This window comes from Arvicanthis niloticus, chromosome 2 (assembly GCF_011762505.2).
Source record: "Arvicanthis niloticus isolate mArvNil1 chromosome 2, mArvNil1.pat.X, whole genome shotgun sequence".
Taxonomy (NCBI): Eukaryota; Metazoa; Chordata; class Mammalia; order Rodentia; family Muridae; genus Arvicanthis; species Arvicanthis niloticus.
In genome coordinates, this window is record NC_047659.1 from 89747668 (window position 1) to 89765368 (window position 17701).

The window sequence follows — 17701 nt, forward strand, 5'->3', positions numbered from 1 at the left end:
ACCACATGTGGGTGAGCTGAAGGATGGAAATGATGACCCTCTCTGCCCCATTCTGAGGAAACATGAATAGGTTCAATCCTGTAAGCCCCCAAACTGTGAGCAACTTAGGTAGATAGCAGCTGCTCTGACGTGCCCAGGATGGAGTGGCAATGTGCCTGGATAGTGTATCTTGAATGAAGGCTACTTTAGCAGGCAGGAATAGCCATAGCTACATCAAGGAGTTTGAGTATCATTTAGCAGCCAGTGGGGTGCCAGTTAAAGTCTGGACAAAGAGTACATCAGAATTTAGTTTGAAAAAAGTTTACCTGCAAGGTTGTTGTTGTGGAGTGGAGAATCTACAAACAACATGACAGCATCAGGCTAGCCCAGAGCACAGCTGGGTGCTGGCCACAAGAGTGAGTGTGACAGGGAGGACCCCATGAAAGTGGGTTTGTCAGGTAGATAGTGCTGATGTCTGAAAAACCTCGATGATTGACTGGATGCTTAAGAGAGAATAATGTAGTGAGGTGAGAGCCTTTTCTTGTTGTTTAATTCTGTCATCTCTGTTCCTGAACGGACCGTGTATCTCAACAGTACTTTCAGTGTTTGGAGCTTTGGTTCATCATAGCTTGACTTTGACCTTGATCTTGTAATAGTGTAAGTCAAGATGTGGGAGCACACTCCACAGCGATGACATCTAAAACCATCTCAGAGCCCATGAGTCAAGGCGCTTACCACCAAGCCTAATGACCTACGTCCACGCCCAGGACTCCCAGAGTAACATAGTAAAAGGAGAGACTCCACTCCTGCAAGTGATCCTCTGACCTCACACACCATGGCATGCATGCATCCATACACATACATACACACAAAATACAAAATGCATATACAAAATAAATAAAATAACATTTTTGAAGTGCAACTTTAAAAAACAAAAAACTGCTAGAAGTCTTCCAGAAAGCAGAATCACCCCCAGTTAAGACCCATTAACTCCAAACTGTTGACACAGTTGCTTCACTGAGGCTCACTGAGCTACCATCTGGGCTTCAGAAACTTCCACATGATGATCATTTCATTCTTTCCAAGGTCAAGTCCTTTGAGAAGGAGAGGCAAACAGAAAAACGAGTGTTGGAATCAGAACTTGTGGATCATGTCATGCAGAAACTAAGGACCAAAGTTGGTGACGAAAGGAATTTCAGGTGAATTTATAAAGAAAACAAAGTAATTTAGCTGACAATTTGTGAAGCCAAAAACTGGGCAGCCCCATCTACTTATGGTAAGGCCCCTTTGTGTGCCATGACAGAGAAGAAGGGAAGTAAACAAACAGCCATAGGCAGAAGAAACAAATACATGGAGTGGCCTGGATCTGTGAGAACTAACTCCGTAAGGGCATGATTAATCTCTTCCAGTGTACTGCACTTGAGTAGGAATGGTGGCACATGTCTGTGATCTCACCACTTAGGGGATTGAGATTAGAAGATCACAAGTTCAAGGGCAAGCCAGCCTACACTACACAGCCACACCCTAATACTCATCTCAAAGTTTTCAAAATCTATTAGAAATTAACACTTAAAACATTTAAAAATTACTTACCTATTTTAAGTGAAAGTAATAACCATGTCATGTTAACCTAGATAATATATCTTAGTAGAAAAAAATTTATTTATAAAATAAGGGGGCTGGAGAGATGGGTCAGTGGTTAAGAGCACTGACTGCTCTTCCAGAAGTCCTGAGTGCAATTCCCAGCAACCACATGGTGGCTCACAACCATCTGCAATGGATCTCATGCCCTCTTCTGGTGTGTCTGAAGACACTGACAGCATACTCATATACATAAAATAAATAGTTCTTTCAAAAATAAGAATTTTCGTTTCAAAAGTGGTGTTGTTTTCAAAAGTCTCCGAGATGTTACATTTTGTTTATAATCTCTGCAGAGCTTCCATGGGATGGATAGTATAATCCTACTTTCTTAAGGTAAAATATGCAATTTACATATCGAAAACATCTAGAGGACTGTACAAGATGTTTGGCTATAGTTACTCCTGGGAGATTATATAAAAAGCAGTGGAGTTAGAAAAGATCTTACATCTTTGCAACTCTTATATACATGCTCCTTTCAAAACAAACACATCTATGTATTATAATCCTGAAAAATACCTATAGTCCCAGCACTTGGAAGGTCGGGAGTTCAAGGTCAGCCTCTGCTACATAGTAAATTTAAGTCCAGCCTGGGATCCATGAGGCACTGTCTCATAAACAACAAAAAGACAGAAAGAAAACACTTAAATTTAAGAGGATGTCAATAATTCTCAACTAGTAGCAATCTTGTTACCATAGGGACATGTGATAGTGTTTGGAGACAGGTTGTTGTCACAGTGGGGCACTACAGGTGTAGTAGAGACCTGAGTGCTGCTGGGCATAGTGACAGGGCACAGGACTGATGGCTGTAGCTCCAACAAAGAATATCTGACACCAAGTACCATGAGTGCCAGGACTGAGGCATCTCAGCTTATAAAAAACAAGCCTTGCTTTGCCACCTGTGCCTCCAGTCACCATGCCCCAGCCCCCAACACACACTTTCCATGACTACTGAGTCTCGATGAATTCACAGACAGGCTTTTTTTCAAGGAATGTGCTATTTTTGCAGTCACCAGCTTATTAGAAACACAGAGTCAAGTCACAGATAAACATTTAAAAAATGAAAGGGAGGGCACTCCTGTGTCTCTTAAAGGTTATAAATTAATGTGCAGTGTTTCAAAGAATGTCTGTGTACAGTTTTTGAAATATCTATATTTACCAAACATCTCCTGTGGTGGTCACCAAGGCTCCTGGCTGAGTGCAGGTGGAGCCTGCTACTGCTGTTTGATTGTATTATAAGGGAGCAAAAAGAACACCCGTTGCATTTCATTAAATTAGCCGCCTCTGTGGAGCCTGGATTTCAGACCCAGTTGAATGAATCAGGATGTTGTCTTAGTCTTTTAACCTGAATCATGTCCTTTTTTTTTTTTTTTTTTTTTTACTTGCTCATGACAAAAAGCATCACTAAGCATTTTCTGTTTTGTTTTTTCCTCCAATTAATAACTAAGAGAACCGTGTTTGTAATATTCCGCAGGAAAGACAGCATGCTCTAAGGGGACCCTTCCTTATCTGAGTTGCTTTTGCCTTACTGAGTTTCCTAATTGTCTGTTTGCTTGTTTTTAGAGACGCTTCTGATAATCTTGCCGTACAAACTCTGAAGGGGTCGTTTTCTAATGCTTCAGGTATAATTACTAATTGAAATCCTAGCCTTAAGAATGCTGTGTTGTCTGCACTGAGTCTTAGGGCTAAGGCTGATGCCTTCTCATACTGAAAATACCTTTTAAAGGTAGGTGTCAGCAAAGCTGTATCACCTGAGGCGAGTACCAACGTCCTAGGAGCAAGCACTGAGGTAGCTTGGGCTCAGGTCACTCTAACCTTCATCTGCCCCAGCACTGTATTCACAGTGCTGTGTATTCACAGGGCTGTGTTCACAGCACTGTTTCGCAGCACTGAATTCACAACGCTGTATTCACACGTGGTTAACCTTCGTTTGACTCAGGTCACTATATACATGCAATGTGGATATTTCTCTAAATACAACGGACTAGAGAAAAGTAGCTCAGGCCAAATATAGTGGCACATACCTGTGATCCTAACACTCGGGAGACTAAGGCAGAAGGATGCAGTTTGAAGCCAGCCTGGTCTATAAATGTATATAACTAGACTCCATCTCAAAGAGACAAAAGAAGGCCCAGACATGCTCTATCCCGTAGAGTCACAACCAGACGTGCACTAATAAACAGCTCTTTATGGTGTGTTCTAGAAACTGGGCCCGGGTAAAGACTTTAACATGAAACTCTCTGTCTCAGGTTTGTTTGAAATCCATGGAACAACAGTAGTCCCCACCGTGAGTGTTCTATCACCAGAAAAGCTGTCAGCCAGCACCAGGAGGCGACATGAGATTCAGGTATATCACATCCACCTTTCCTTGGCTTTTTTTTTTTTTTGGCTTGCTTGCTTTTACTTTTACTTTACGTGTTTTGCCTGAATGTATGTCTGTGCACCATTTATCTTAGAGGCCTGAAGAGGACATTGGATCCCCGGAACTAGAGTTGCAGATGATTTTGACTATGCAGGGCCTGGGAACTGAACCTGGGTCCACTAAGCCATTTCTCCAGCCACTTGTCCTTGGCTTTAAATATAAAGATTCTTTCCCTTTTGCTAACCTGGTGGTTTCTGAAGATCTTGTCAACAGAACTTCTCTGGTGCCATAATTCAGCCCATCTGTCCTCCAGTGATGTTAGTAAGCAGCAGCTGTCACCAGATGATCCATTGAATCTGGTTGGAAGTGGTTTGTTCCTCTTCTACATAAGAGCATTTTAGACCAGTCACAAGAGTGGTTCTCATGGTTTCAGCGTCTGTATGCCTATGCTAAGGCCATGAGTGTAACCTTAGAAGCATGTGCATTTTGCAGTTAAAAGAACAAAAGAAGTAACAGAATGTGTTGAATGTGCCGTGATACTAATGGGAGACAATGTTACGAGCATTTTGATTTGTTGCTGTTGTGTTTTTTGTTTCCTTTGCTTTTTCAAGATAGGGTTTCTCTATGTAGCCTTGACTGTCCTGGGCTCTGTAGTCGCTCCATAGACCAGGTTGGCCTTGAACTCAAAGAGATTCACCTGACTCTGCCTCCCAACTGTTAGGATTAAAGATGTGCTCCACCACAGTGAAGAGCATTTGTAAACCAGGTGTGGTGGTACACATCTGTAATCTCAGTTGCTTGGAAACATCTAAAGTTTAAGACCAACCTGGGCAACATAACAAGACCCAAAGTCAGTCTCTCCCTCCTCCAAGCTCTATCAAGAGCAAAGCTTTAGTTCTGCTCAGAGCCCTTTCTGAGCCCTGGCTTTATCACGCTGTTGTTTTCTGAAATGAGAAATCACACGGCTCAGTTTAACATGCTCTGAACTCCATTTTCTTATTAGGTACAAACCCGACTTCAGACCACCCTCGCCAATTTACATCAAAAAAGCAGTGAAATTGAAATTTTGGCTGTAAGTCACATGTTCTTTAACAGTTTGAAGATAGTATCTGTCTGCATTGTTTAGTGTGGCCTCAGAATTCAGGGCTCTGTTGGCTGTCAGCTGTAGCTGGTATCAGACCTGGCTGTTCATATGAATTACAGGCAATCTAAAACTAGCAAAGGCTGGGGGGGAAAGATGGCCATTTATGTGCTTCTCTTCTTTCTCTTCTTTTTTCCCCTATGGCCACACTCATGTCGAGGCCTTACTATGCGCACATGGGGTGCACTGCACCTTTGGGGTGTGGATGTGATCTGAAATCCAGCCTCCAGTGCTTGTTAGCTCACACAATCTGATTAAAGTCTGCTTTAGGGGTGGGAAGATAACTATACATGAGTAAACCACTTGCCATGCATGAGGACTAAAGTTCAGGTCCCCAGAACCCGCATAATGACTATGATTCCAACCACAGCTAGAGAAGAAAGACAACAGCAAGTTGGCTCACAACTAGCTAGCTCTGGGTTTCACTGAAACTCTGCCTTAAAGAATAAGATGGAAGAGCAGCTAAGAATATTTCCAATATTCTTCACACACATGCATGCACGTGTGTCCAAGAAAAAAAGTTTCAAAGCAGCTCTATTCTTACCCACACTGTGACACCATAGCCCAGCCAGGGTGTGCTGCCTAGACTTCTTAGTAAATGATATGCTTCCTGTGTGTTAACAGGTGGATCTACCCAAGGAAACAATCTTACAGTTTCTATCATTAGAGGTAAGCAATGGCAACTGTTCTGCACTGTGACTTTAACAGTCTTGTCAAAAGAAAACTGGTCAAAGATCCTAAACTTCCTTTTATTTGTCTGGAAGCATCAGGGATTTAGCTAGTAACTGGTCCTTCTGTTACCATGTGTTATGGGCATTCCTAAATCAGAATCACACACCCAGCAAAGGTTCAGAGCCAGGACTTGAGCCTAGCAGACAGCATCATCTAGTTTCTTACCCATAGTACCATGTGTTTCCAAAGCACATCTTCATCCCAGTTAGGGAAGCACAACCACACAGACCATTCTACTGTAAAGAACCAAACGACTGGTTTACACTGTTTATACTTTCATACACTTTTTTTCAGTTTTTAAAAATTTCAAGTTTTCCATGGTAGTAAGATAACCATACATAGCTACAGGTGATTTTTATATCTTTGTGAGGCAGGATGTTACCAGTTTGCTTTCTGTCCTAGTTTGCTTTCTGTAGCTGTGACCAAAAACAACTAGGGAGGGGATATTATCACCTCTTACAGGCTAGAGTCCCTTACTGAGGGAAGCCAAGGCAGGAAGGAACCTCTGAGGACTGTTGCTACTGACTGACTTGCTGACTGGCAGGCTTGCTTTATAGACCAGGCCTGCCTGCCCAGGATAGCACCACCCACAGTGAGCTAGGCCCTCCCACATGAATCCCTAATAAAGAAAAATGCCCAGGGACCAACTACTGGAACCAGTTCTTCTTTTAATGGTCCCTCTTTCCAGTCTAGTTTGTGTTGTTAACAAAAACTAACCAGAATATAGCCCTAGCTGGCCTTGAATTGCAGTAAACCTCCTGCCTAGGCTTCTAGGAACGGAAGATGACAGATGACAGACTACAGGTAATTTTCAAAGCATTTCATATCAAATAACTTTTTTGTCTATCCATACTGTTTAGTCATAGATTAAAAATAAACATTTTTTTTATTAAGATTGGAATTGGAAGCAGAAGGGTCCTCAGTTCAGGGCCAGACACTGGTATAGACTAAGACCCTGTCTCCTCATTACCTGCTGATCAAACAAATAAGCACACAGCACTCTATGGCAGTTTGCTGACTTTTGATCGAGTCCAGTGACATGAAGGTCAACAATGTCCACTGTACACAGGAACTATCCAAGGAAAGCAATCTAAAGTCACATTTGCACACCTGGGCTGTGGCAACGCCATGCAGGCTCTAACTAGATACCTGTAGTCTTAAAAAAAAATCGATGCTTCAAAGGAAGAACCACCACAGACTCCCCATCACCAACTCTTCTGACCCACAAAAGGCCAGGCAGTAGTAACCCTGCTGCTCCGCTCGGTCACATCTGGTCTGATCTGATCTTTCCTAGTGGGATGCAGATGAACAGGCATTTAACACAACTGTGAAGCAGCTGCTGTCACGCCTGCCAAAGCAAAGATACCTCAAACTTGTCTGTGATGAAATTTATAACATCAAAGTTGAAAAGAAGTAAGTAAGCAGGTTTCATGTGGTTAAAATTTAGGGAAGGGTCTGAATGGGTGTCAAGGATTAACAGTCAACACGTCCTAGACTGTGAATCACAGTGAGGATCTTGTCAGTAACAAACACTGTGAGCCTGAGAGTAGCCACGGGGGCATTATGTGTGTCATGTGGAGACATGGGGTTCGTGCCTCTTTCCTCTTCACCATTTCTTTTTGAGACAGGGTCTCTCTCTGAACCTGAAGCTCATCAATGAGCTAAGCTGACTGGCATCACTGAGCTTCAGGGACACACACATCTCCACCCTGTCCCAAGGCTTTTCAAGACTTTCAAGCACCACTCTGTCCAGCTTTTTAACACTGGTCTAGGGATCCAAACTCAGTGCTTGCTTGGCATGCACTTTACCAACTGAGCCATCTCCCAAGCCTCAGAAAACATTTACACAACTAAGCCACGGATGATGGCACGAAACTATAATCCTAGCACTTGAGACAGATCAGAAATCCAAGGTCATCCTCTACCTTATAAGCAAGTTTGAAGGCAGTCTGGGTTACATGAAACCCAGTCACAAAAAAGCAAATGACATTAAAAAACAAAACAAAAAAAACATGACTGCCTTTGCTATAGATGCCAAAATGTCAATCATTTATGTCACTGTTTAACTTAAAGGATTATCAAGGAAGTTGGTGGTGAATGGCAGTTTCTTCAACAGAACTTAACTGCAAACTGTCGATCACAGCTTCAGGAAAGTTTATGCACTCTTTCTAGTGATCAATCTCCTATCATACTTTTAATTAAAACAAAGTTATTAAACTATTTTATCCCACTAAGTCTGTCATCCGTGTGCATGTCCTTTTCTTTCGCAGGGTGTCAGTGTTGTTCCTGTACAGCTACAGAGATGACTACTACAGAATCCTATTTTGACCCTAAAGAACTGTTGCTGTATTGTTCAAATGGACATGGACTTATACTGGAATAGTGGAATGTTGTGCATTCAATTCATTTTAACTTTAAATTCTAATATGCTGTCCTACAAAGCTGAGCTTTGTCGGGTTTTCATGTGTTATAAATGTACCTTTTTGATATAATAAATGTTTTCATATATATCTGCTGTTGTCCAGTTGCAGTTCTGCCAATACTTGAGGTTATATGGAGCTGGAGAAGAAAACAAACTTGTTTTTCCTTTGATCCTAAACACTAAGCATGTACAAATGTCCTAACATTTACATCCTCCTAGTAGACAAAGAGGCAGGTATCAAAAATCATCCCTGTGATCTGTTCTGCCTCTGTAGCTAGATGGGAGGACAGAACAGGGTCTCCCTATGCATCCCAAGCTGGCCTCAAACTCACAATCAGCCTCCTCCAAACCACTGAGATTACAGGGTTATGCCACCACGCCAGGCAGACTCTTTATTCTTGATGATTCTCTAATATTTATCCTAATGTCATTAAGCAATGATAATTAATGATAAATATTGTCCTGTTTGGCTATGAGAAAGACTGGCTGAAGGAATTAAGGTCCAGGGAGACGGCTCAGCAGTACAGCTCAGCAGTAAAGATGCTTGCTATCAAGTCCAGTAACTTGAGTTCAATCCCAGACACGTGTGGTACGAGAGAACCAATCATACAAGTTGTTGCTGTGGCACAGAGCAGATGTGCAACAGATGCACAAAATAACTAAATGGAATTTTTTTATTTTAAATTATACAACCAAGAAAAACAACCCACCTGAAGGATAACACAACTTTCAATAAAACTATTACAGTAATCTCAAAGACAAGGCAAAAATCACTGAGTAACTGTATCATCTCGAGTTAGTATTGTTGGAAATAGGGTAGAAGAAGCAGCTAGCATGGAGACCAATGATGAATAGCTCCTCAGAGATGACTAGACACCTTACAGCTAGAATCTAAGAATATCCAGCCATACAGTGCAAATCTAAAACTGGCTTCTTGCCACAACTAGCATATGAACATCCCAACCCTTCTCTCTTAAAAAACCCTTCCATGAAAACAGTTACAGACAGAGGTGCTAAAAGCAGCAAACAGGAAAACTGCACTTGTGCAGCTGATTGGTAGCAGTCACGCCTGTCACTGTGCTGGTTTGCTCTTCTTACTCTTGCTCTTCTTGTCTCTCTTCTTCAGCCCATCCATGTTGGCTCTCAGTAGATTTGAATAGGCCTGAAAGCCAGAACATGGCCTTAGCAAGAAAAGGTACAAACTGGGGAAGCAGGTGACTTTCCACATGGACTTAAGAGTAGCTGGCATGAGACTGGTGTGCAAAAGTCTCCACTCCTTCAGCAGCTCCTGAGACATACTCCACAGGGAGCTGCAGGCTTTGCACTCTCTTCAAGCAAAAAGAGAAAACTGCAGGCAACTTCTACTCAACAATATCATAAAACATATCTAAAGTTTAAGAAAGAACTAGTTTTAAAAACTGAAAGGAATCAAGACCAGCCTGGTCTACAGAGTGAGGTCCAAGACAGCCAGGGCTACACAGAGAAACCCTGTCTCAAAAATACAAAAAAAAAAAAAAAAAAAAAAAAAAAAAAAAAAAAAAAAAAGAGAGAGAGAGAGAAAGAGAGAGAGAAATAGGAAGGCAGGCAGGAAGGAAAAAAACACGGGCAAGTGGTGAAGTCAGGTCCCCACGCTGAACAGCGCGCTCGCCTCAAGGAGGAATGGAGAGCACGAGGAAGTAGAACTTACCATCTGAAACTTATTCACTTCTTTGGAACTCACCTGGAAAGGGAAAAAGATCACCTCTTTTTATAGATATAGACACCACCTATTCACCCAAGAAAAGTCTCAAAATGTTCATCAAGACAACTCCTAGGCCAGGCATAGTGGCACACATACACCTTTGGACCTCAGCACTCTGGAGACAGAAGCAGACAGGTCTCTGTAAGTTCTAAGCCAACCTGGTCTACATAGTGAGTTGCAGGACCACACAAAGACCCTGTTTGAAAAAGAAAAAAGACAACTACCTAATCTTTAAATACTGATTCCCAACTTCAGGGGTCCCAATGTACTCACAGGTGTCCTTCCACCCTACCCTGCTTTCAAGAACAAGTGAAGCAGCTCTGTGGCACCTTCCACATGACATCTGCTGCAGAATGGGAAAGCAGAAGTGGGCTCCCACCAAACTATTCACCTCTCTAAAATCCCTCAGACAAGCCCACTCTGATAATCCCAATCCCGGCAATAGTAAGCCAGAGGAGGGAAGATTTTATGGTAACACAGTCTTAAATTTTAAGGTTAAAAAAAAAATCCTTATACAGATGCCCCTGAGTTTTTCTCTTTGGATTCTGAGAGATATTAGAGGACCTATCAAAAGTGTTCATTTTCTTATGCAAAATACATTAAAACTACTTCCTCACTGACCTGGAGTCCCAGCACTCAGAAGGCTTGGCTTGGACAATAACAAGCTCCAGGCCAGTCTGGGCTGAATAAGCAAGGGCCTGGCTCAAAAAAACAACTTTGTCTTCCATTGATTCAGACTGATATAAGCACAATTCAAACTGCCAAAAAAGACATAATACCTAGGGAAAATGGCTCAGCCTCACATGTGTGAGTGCCAACCATAACAGCAATGTAACCTTGCTTTACTTTAAAAGTTTTCTCAACATATCAACTGTCTGCAATGTCCTGAGTATCTGGTACTACTGTGATTACAAGCTCTCTATAGAATTAAGAAGCATTCACTTTGAATCCAGGGAATCTTCTGTTTTGCACATTCACCCTTTCATAAAAAGACCATGGTTCTTGAGTATGCATCCTCTGTAGTACCAAGCCTCATCAGTAGCTACATGTTTGTTAAGTGAACCACAAAAACATGGGGGGAAAAATCAGGTTAAAAATAATCATCTAATTCCCAGAAATTGTATACTGAAGGACCAGCACAAAAAGAAAACAGAGTCAATCATTCTTCAGGACAACTACTAGGAGAATGGACCCTTATATTCATTTCCACAGAAATTCCAGCAGAACAATCATTTGGCCTCTACTTTCTGTTTTAACAGTTTATTGTTGATATTTGTCCTACAAAAATAATAACTGGGAAGGTGGCGCACACCTAGGATGCTACCACCTAGGAGATGGAGGCAACAGTGTGTGTCAGAAGTCCAAGCCCATGTGGACTACATAATGAACTAAGTCGCCTGAGACCTCATCTCAAACAAACAGCCCCACCACCACCACTAGAAAGAAGCAAAAATAGATCCTGATCCCAAAACACCCTGGGAGTGACAGGCCACGATGAAAGGGAAGGGGGACCTAATCCAGTCACGCCCCTCCTCAGTCAGCATTTTACAGTCCAGGGGCCAGGGGGTGAGGCTCAAAACAGTGACAACCTAGCAGGATGAAGACTCTGGCCTGAATTCCATCTCCAACTTCATGAAAATCACCCCTGCGACCCCAGCACAGGCTGGAGCTCCTGCTGTGATCTTCCTAAACCACAGGTTCAAAGTCAGCCTGAGTACACTGCTTATTTATTTTCATTTTCACTATTTTAGTTTTTTTAAGCCATTCTATTAGCTAACACTGAGTCAGGTTACTCCTGTACCTAGGCTATTTGAGAGAAAATGGACTTTTTTGAGTCGGCTAGGCCACCTCAAAAGAGAACGAAGCAGAAAGAAGAGACCCAGCTCACCACGGTGCTGATCTTCCTCTTCCCATCTGTGGCTCTCAACAGACACTTGTTTTCTGCGGGCTCGAGGCCCTCCACAGAACTCTTCCTTGGGATGGGTTTAGTGCGACCATCATCTGTATTTAAAAAAAAAAAAAAAAAAAAAAAAAAAGGCACACCCAGGTAAACACCACCATGGTTGCCTCTGGGTCCAAAGTGAAAAATCTGAAAATCGTAAGGAAGGGTCCACTATCACCCCCATAAACTGACCACACCCGCTGTCACTGACTATATGGCCAAAACTAGGAGCAACGACTTGCTAGATAAACCCTGGGACCCCAAGGCATATTCTGCTTCACTACTGGCGCAGGGGCTGCGTTGCCTGACAGAATGTGGGCGTCTGTTACACTTAGGACCCCACTGTCACGGGGAGTGGGTGGCCGGCGCCGCACCAGCCACACTTCCTAGCACTGCCGCGGCTGTGAGCCCTGGAGGTGGCCGGTGCGGAGAGGCCGGAGGCCGGGCTGGCCCCTCCCAGCCGTTCCCGGCGCGGCCCCGGAGGCTGCTTACACTTCTTCAGGGTGATGAACACGCTGCCCGACGACCGGCACTTCTGGAAGAGCCTGGTCAGCTCCGTCAGGAACTGCAACACAACACGCCCCGTTAGGCAGCCTCCAGTCCTCGCCCCGCCACGTCACGGCCCTGGCCCGCCCGCAAAGGGAGAAACGCGACCCGAGCTGACCCCACTTGCTCGAGTCCATGTCCCTCCGGAGCCGCCGGTACCTGCTCGCTCTCGAGCAACACCATCCTGGTCTCCGCAAGTTCCGACTCCGTCAGCAGAAGCCTCCAGCGGTTACAACCGGAAGTCCCGCTTGCGCTGGGCGGGACTTCCGTCAACCCCTGCCTCGCTCCGGTTGCATTGCGCCTGCGCGCTTGCTACCCCCGACCCCCTCTCTCGGGAATGAGGAATGACACTCTAGGTGGTTGGACTGCCTTGTCAAGTTTCACCCTAGGCAGTAGGAGGGAATAAGTGCAAAAGAAAGACTGGATAAAAATATGCAAGTCACCCAAGAGTCCACTGCCCCACTTTCCTCATTTTTAAGGTGAGGATGATAGTACCCCTTTCACAATATGGCTGGAAAGAGCAGATGAATTTATATTGAAATACAAAATACTGTCTGGTAAATAGACGCGCTAACAAAGCTTTAGGCATGTGTCTTAATCACTGTTCTTTTGCTGTGAAGAGACACCATGACCAAGACAACTCATCAATAAAAGCATATATCCGGGAGCTTGCTCATACTTTCACTCATAGTGAGTTATCATTGAAGGGACCCTGGCCAGCTCAGTTGTGGCAAGCATTGCTCTGGCAGGCCTCCTTGGCCTTCTATTGCCTCTGCCTTGCTAAAAACATTCCTAAAGCTAGCCACCAAGGGCTGTTCCCTTATTTGGTCATTTCCTTCTTCTGAGGCTGACTACCAAAGCCCAGATATCAAAGTATTGAAGTCCAGCAACCAAAAGCCCCCTTACGCTCACCTAAATAAAATTAAACATCTTATCCTAACACTAAGTTTCCCATTTTACCTTTGTAAAGTGCCATTTGCCTATGGGCCATGTCTGTCTCCTCTGTATACAGAAGCTGTCCTCTGTTCTAGTCCAGATCCCTCCCTCCCCTTGTTCCCTTCCCCTTCTCTATTCTCTCTCTCTCTCTCTCTCTCTCTCTCTCTCTCTCTCTCTCTCTCTCTCTCTGTTGGTTGGAGGTTTTGTTTGGGGTTTTCTGTTTGTTTGTTTGTTTGTTTGTTTGTTTGTTTGAGACAGGGTTTCTCTGTATAGCCTTGGCTGTCTTGGAACTCACTCTGTAACCCAGGCTGACTTCAAACTCACAGAGATCCTCCTGCCTCTGCCTCCTAAATGCTGGGATTAAAGGCGTGCGCCACTATCTCCCACAGTCTTTATCTCTTATTCCCTGTACTTTGTCCCTCTGAGGCAAATAAATCTCTTTTGTTCTGAGAACTTGGTCTTGGGGGTCCTGGGCTGATATTTTGGCTGCGTGCAGGCGGACATAGTAATGGAGAACTAGCTGAGAGTTCTATATCCTGATGCTTAGGCAGAGAGAGGCATTAGCTTTTGAAACCTCAAAGCCCATCTCCAGTGCTACACCTCCTCCAATGTGCCAGGTACACCTCCTAATCTTTCTAATCCTTCTCAAATATTGCCACTCCCCGATGACCAGACATTCAATATATGAGCCTATGGGGGTTGTTTCTATTTCAACAACACCATTGTTATTTCCATCACATTTCCAAACAATAAAAAAAGGTTTTTTGTGCGGTCCCAGATCCCCAGGCCTTGCGAATGCTAAGCAAATAAGTACTTTATCACTGAGCCTCATCCCATGTCAAATAATAGAGGTGAGCTCCTCTAAGCAGGCTGGGTGGCCCTAAAGGCCAACCCCCAGCTCTAGCAAGAATGACAAAAGTCCAGTCCAGTTCTGCCTCCAGATTGAGTTAGGGGGCCAGAGTTTTAGGAACTGCTCTGTTGAGAGCCAACTTTAACCCTGGACCTTTATAAGGACAAATATTCAACCTAGCAACAGGATTTTGGTGAGTGCTAGTTAGCCTGTGCCAGGAACTTTTAGGGTCCAGAGATACAGCAGTGCATAAGACACATCAAGGTCCTGGGTTCCCTGAACTTGGTATAAAGATAGGGAGGAAACAACAACCAACACAAGCAGAGCCTCAGAGAACCAACACTGTGAAGACAACTAAGAAGGGTTGCAGGGCCAGTGAGGGAACCTCACTTGTTAGGGGCGCTTCCCCTGAAGAAGATGACTGTGAGCTGAGAGACAGAGGAACTAGATATCCAAAATTCCAGAGATAGAGTGTTTCAGACCAAAGCAGTGTCTAGAGCAAAGCTCCCAAAGAGGAAACCAGTCGCTCTGTTAGGAAGGTCAGGTGGTATCGTGTGTGTGTGTGTGTGTGTGTGTGTGTGTGTGTGTGTGTGCGTGTGCGCGTGCGCGTGTGCGTGTGCGTGTGTGTGTGTAAATATTGGTTTTTTAAAAAACATGGAAATATAAAAACGTGTTTTTGTTTTGATCCCAGATTGCCCACAGCAGTTGACTATGATTTGCCCTGTGCTGCAGCAGTGGAGTGATTCTGCCAGCAGCATATAGTTTCTGTGAGTGTGTGAAGTTTGGAATTCTGGGCACTTTTCAGAGGCTAGATAAATGCTAGAAGGGGCTGGGTGGCTGCTTGATGATTGGATGCTGTTGGCTGTGGTTTGTCAAGTAGTTATGTGTGAAGAGACAAAGGAAATTAGATAACCTGAGGAGTTGCCCCAAGGAACTCAACACCCATAATCAGTAGGAAGTGGTCTAACAATATTGCCTCCCCCTTCCCCTCTATTCTTTCTTCTCTCCTACCTGGTGTTAGGGGGTTGAAAGGGTGGAAGAAGAGGGGTGCAGAAGGGTGGAAAAAATCTTTAAAACATGAAATTAAAATATATATATGAATATATATTCATATATATATTCTTTTATACCTCTGGATCAGAAGTCAAAAACCCATGTGTTTAGAGGACTGAATTCCACATGGAAGCTTTTAACTGTCAGTGGCATTAGCTGTGAGTAGATTACTATAAATCTTGCTTCTCTTTGGTTGGAAAAGGTACTTGTGTTAAATGTCCTCCAGGTGGGTAAGAAGGAAGACCAAGAAAGGCTGGAAGCAACACCTCAGCTACTGACACTGCTCTCCAGATCTTATGTCCAACTAACAAATCCTCGCTGTCTGATCTGCAAGGTGCCACTCAGTTCAGAGATGGGCCACGTGACACTTAAAAGGAAGAACGAGGCAAAAAAAAAAAAAAAAAAAAAAAAAAAAAAAAAACAGGTGCACATCCCTTGGGGAGGAGCAGGCATCCACAGCTTCAGACTTCTGCATGGAAGGGGCCATCCTTGGATCTGGCATGGCTCATCAAGGCACACATTCTCCGTCCAGGTCCTGTTGTGGCTGAGTAGAGTGCTCTCATCACTGATGCTCAGATGGAAGTCTCTCAACAATGTGTGCAGGTGTCACAGACTTGGGGATTGACTCCAAATTGTGTTTTGGAGGGAACCGGGTAGCATCCTGGCTGTATGTAGTTTCAATCTACTTGGCTGCAATTGCCTCGATCTTGGGGTCCTCCAGGAGAGAAGGATCTTCAGGCTTGAAGGCCTGTCAGGAGATCCAAGGGGACTACACATGGTCACCACAATGCCTTTTGGAATGGCGGTGCTGAGTCAGCTTCTCCGGAGTTAAGTGTGAGTGGCGCTCAATCTGATGAAGCACAGGTTTCTATGTTAAGCCAGGTTTGTTCGAGATCCTCTCAATCTGAAGAGGGTTCAAGTCAGAGACACCAATTGCTTCCACTAAACCTTCATGCTCTAGTTGATCCATCCATGGCTGTCCAAGTGACCCCAAAATCAGTGTTACTGAAAATCACGTTACCTGATGCAGCCAGGGGGACTTTAAAAGGCCCAGACTTGAAGCCTGCTGGTCAGTGAATAAGGCAGAGGTCCAGGCAGTAGAGCTGTAGGTCACTGAGTGTCTTCTGGCAGGCTCCTTTCACCATGTTCTTGTCACAGACGGTGCACCACAGCTTGCTGATGATGAAGAACTGGTGTTCTCTACCTGCTCCTTGAGTAGAGAACTCCCAGAGGGCCACTCCCACTGCCTTCTCATTCTGGTACACCTGAGCACAGTCAGTGTGGTGAAACCCAATGTCAATAGCAACCTCCACAGCTTAGGTCACTTGGCCAGGGATGTCCTTGTACCCAGATCCAGAGTGGGCCAGATGGCTGGCCATTGACTCCTGCATGTTAGACACCATAGCCAACAACTGTGGCCCTGCCTTCTTAAGAGGAGCACATGGAAAGTGTGGTCAGAAACCTAGGCCTGGGCTGGAGAGATGGCTCAGCAGGTAAGAACATCTGTTGCTCTTGCAAAGGACCTGGGTTCAGTTCCCTGCACCCAGATGGCAGTTCACAACTGCCATGACTCCAGTTCCAGGGACCCAATATCCTCTTCTGGCTTCTGAGGACCCCAGACATGCATATAATACATAGACACACATGCAGGCAAAATATCTATACACATAAACAAAAATAAATCTCTTTTTTAAAAAATAATTTAGGCTGGGCAGTGGTGGTGCACGCTTTTAATCCCAGCACTTGGGAGGCAGAAGCAGGCGGATTTCTGAGTTCGAGGCCAGCCTGGTCTACAGAGTGAGTTCCAGGACAGCCAGGGCTACACAGAGAAACCCTGTCTCAAAAACAAACAAACAAAAATATTTAGGAGCCTAGTCATGAGCCAGGTACGGGGGCACATGCCGCCTATAAGCCCAGCACTTTGGAGTTGGAGGTGGGAGGTTGTGGTTTTAGAGCCAGCCTGGGCTAAATAGCAAAACCCAAACAAAACAACAACAAGAGAGTGACCACTCCCAACTTGGCAAATTTGTGTCTCGTGACAAATGATAGGAACCCAGATATGGTGAATTATTTAAGAAAGTGAAATGATGATCATCTTTTTTGTTAAAATCATTGTCATATTTTTTGTTAAAATTCTCATTACTAAGGGAACTGGGTAGATGTAACAACTCATTCAGAAGAAAATACTAGACACATTTATTTATATTTTTTAAAGATTTATTTATATCATGTATGTGAGTACACTGTTGCTGTCTTCAGACACACCAGAAGAGGGCATCGCATCCCATTACAGATGGTTGTGAGCCACCATGTGGTTGCTGGGAACTGAACTCAGGACCTCTGCAGAAGCAGCCAGTGC

At 44.1% G+C, this 17701-nt stretch overlaps 2 protein-coding genes and 1 pseudogene across 6 annotated transcripts in view; 1 reads left to right on the plus strand and 2 right to left on the minus strand.

The window, feature by feature from the left end:
- Eif2ak4 (eukaryotic translation initiation factor 2 alpha kinase 4) overlaps positions 1–8362 on the plus strand; it is an 86535-nt gene extending 78173 nt beyond the window's left edge. The window contains exons 33-39 of the mRNA XM_034494236.2: positions 1066–1178; positions 3181–3239; positions 3867–3964; positions 4983–5051; positions 5745–5789; positions 7147–7265; positions 8123–8362. Coding sequence (XP_034350127.1) covers positions 1066–1178; positions 3181–3239; positions 3867–3964; positions 4983–5051; positions 5745–5789; positions 7147–7265; positions 8123–8180 — 561 coding nt within the window. The 3' untranslated portion in view covers positions 8181–8362. The remainder of the gene's footprint in view (positions 1–1065; positions 1179–3180; positions 3240–3866; positions 3965–4982; positions 5052–5744; positions 5790–7146; positions 7266–8122) is intronic.
- Positions 874–12794, minus strand: Srp14 (signal recognition particle 14). 5 transcript variants are annotated; one of them, XM_076929477.1, is made up of 7 exons: positions 12663–12772; positions 12450–12522; positions 11904–12016; positions 9962–9994; positions 4224–4361; positions 2137–2224; positions 874–1073 (listed from the first exon to the last, which is right to left on the minus strand). In XM_076929477.1, the coding sequence occupies exons 1-6, from the start codon at positions 12684–12686 to the stop codon at positions 2174–2176; spliced, it is 432 nt and encodes a 143-aa protein (XP_076785592.1). In that variant the 5' UTR covers positions 12687–12772; the 3' UTR covers positions 874–1073; positions 2137–2173. The 5 variants fall into 5 exon arrangements, with proteins under 5 accessions (XP_076785592.1, XP_076785593.1, XP_076785594.1 ...); XM_076929478.1 differs by lacking the exon at positions 2137–2224; XM_076929479.1 differs by lacking the exons at positions 2137–2224; positions 4224–4361.
- A 3009-nt stretch (positions 12795–15803) lies between these two features.
- Positions 15804–16745, minus strand: LOC117704642 (aldo-keto reductase family 1 member B1 pseudogene; annotated as a pseudogene).
- Positions 16746–17701: the final 956 nt, after the last annotated feature.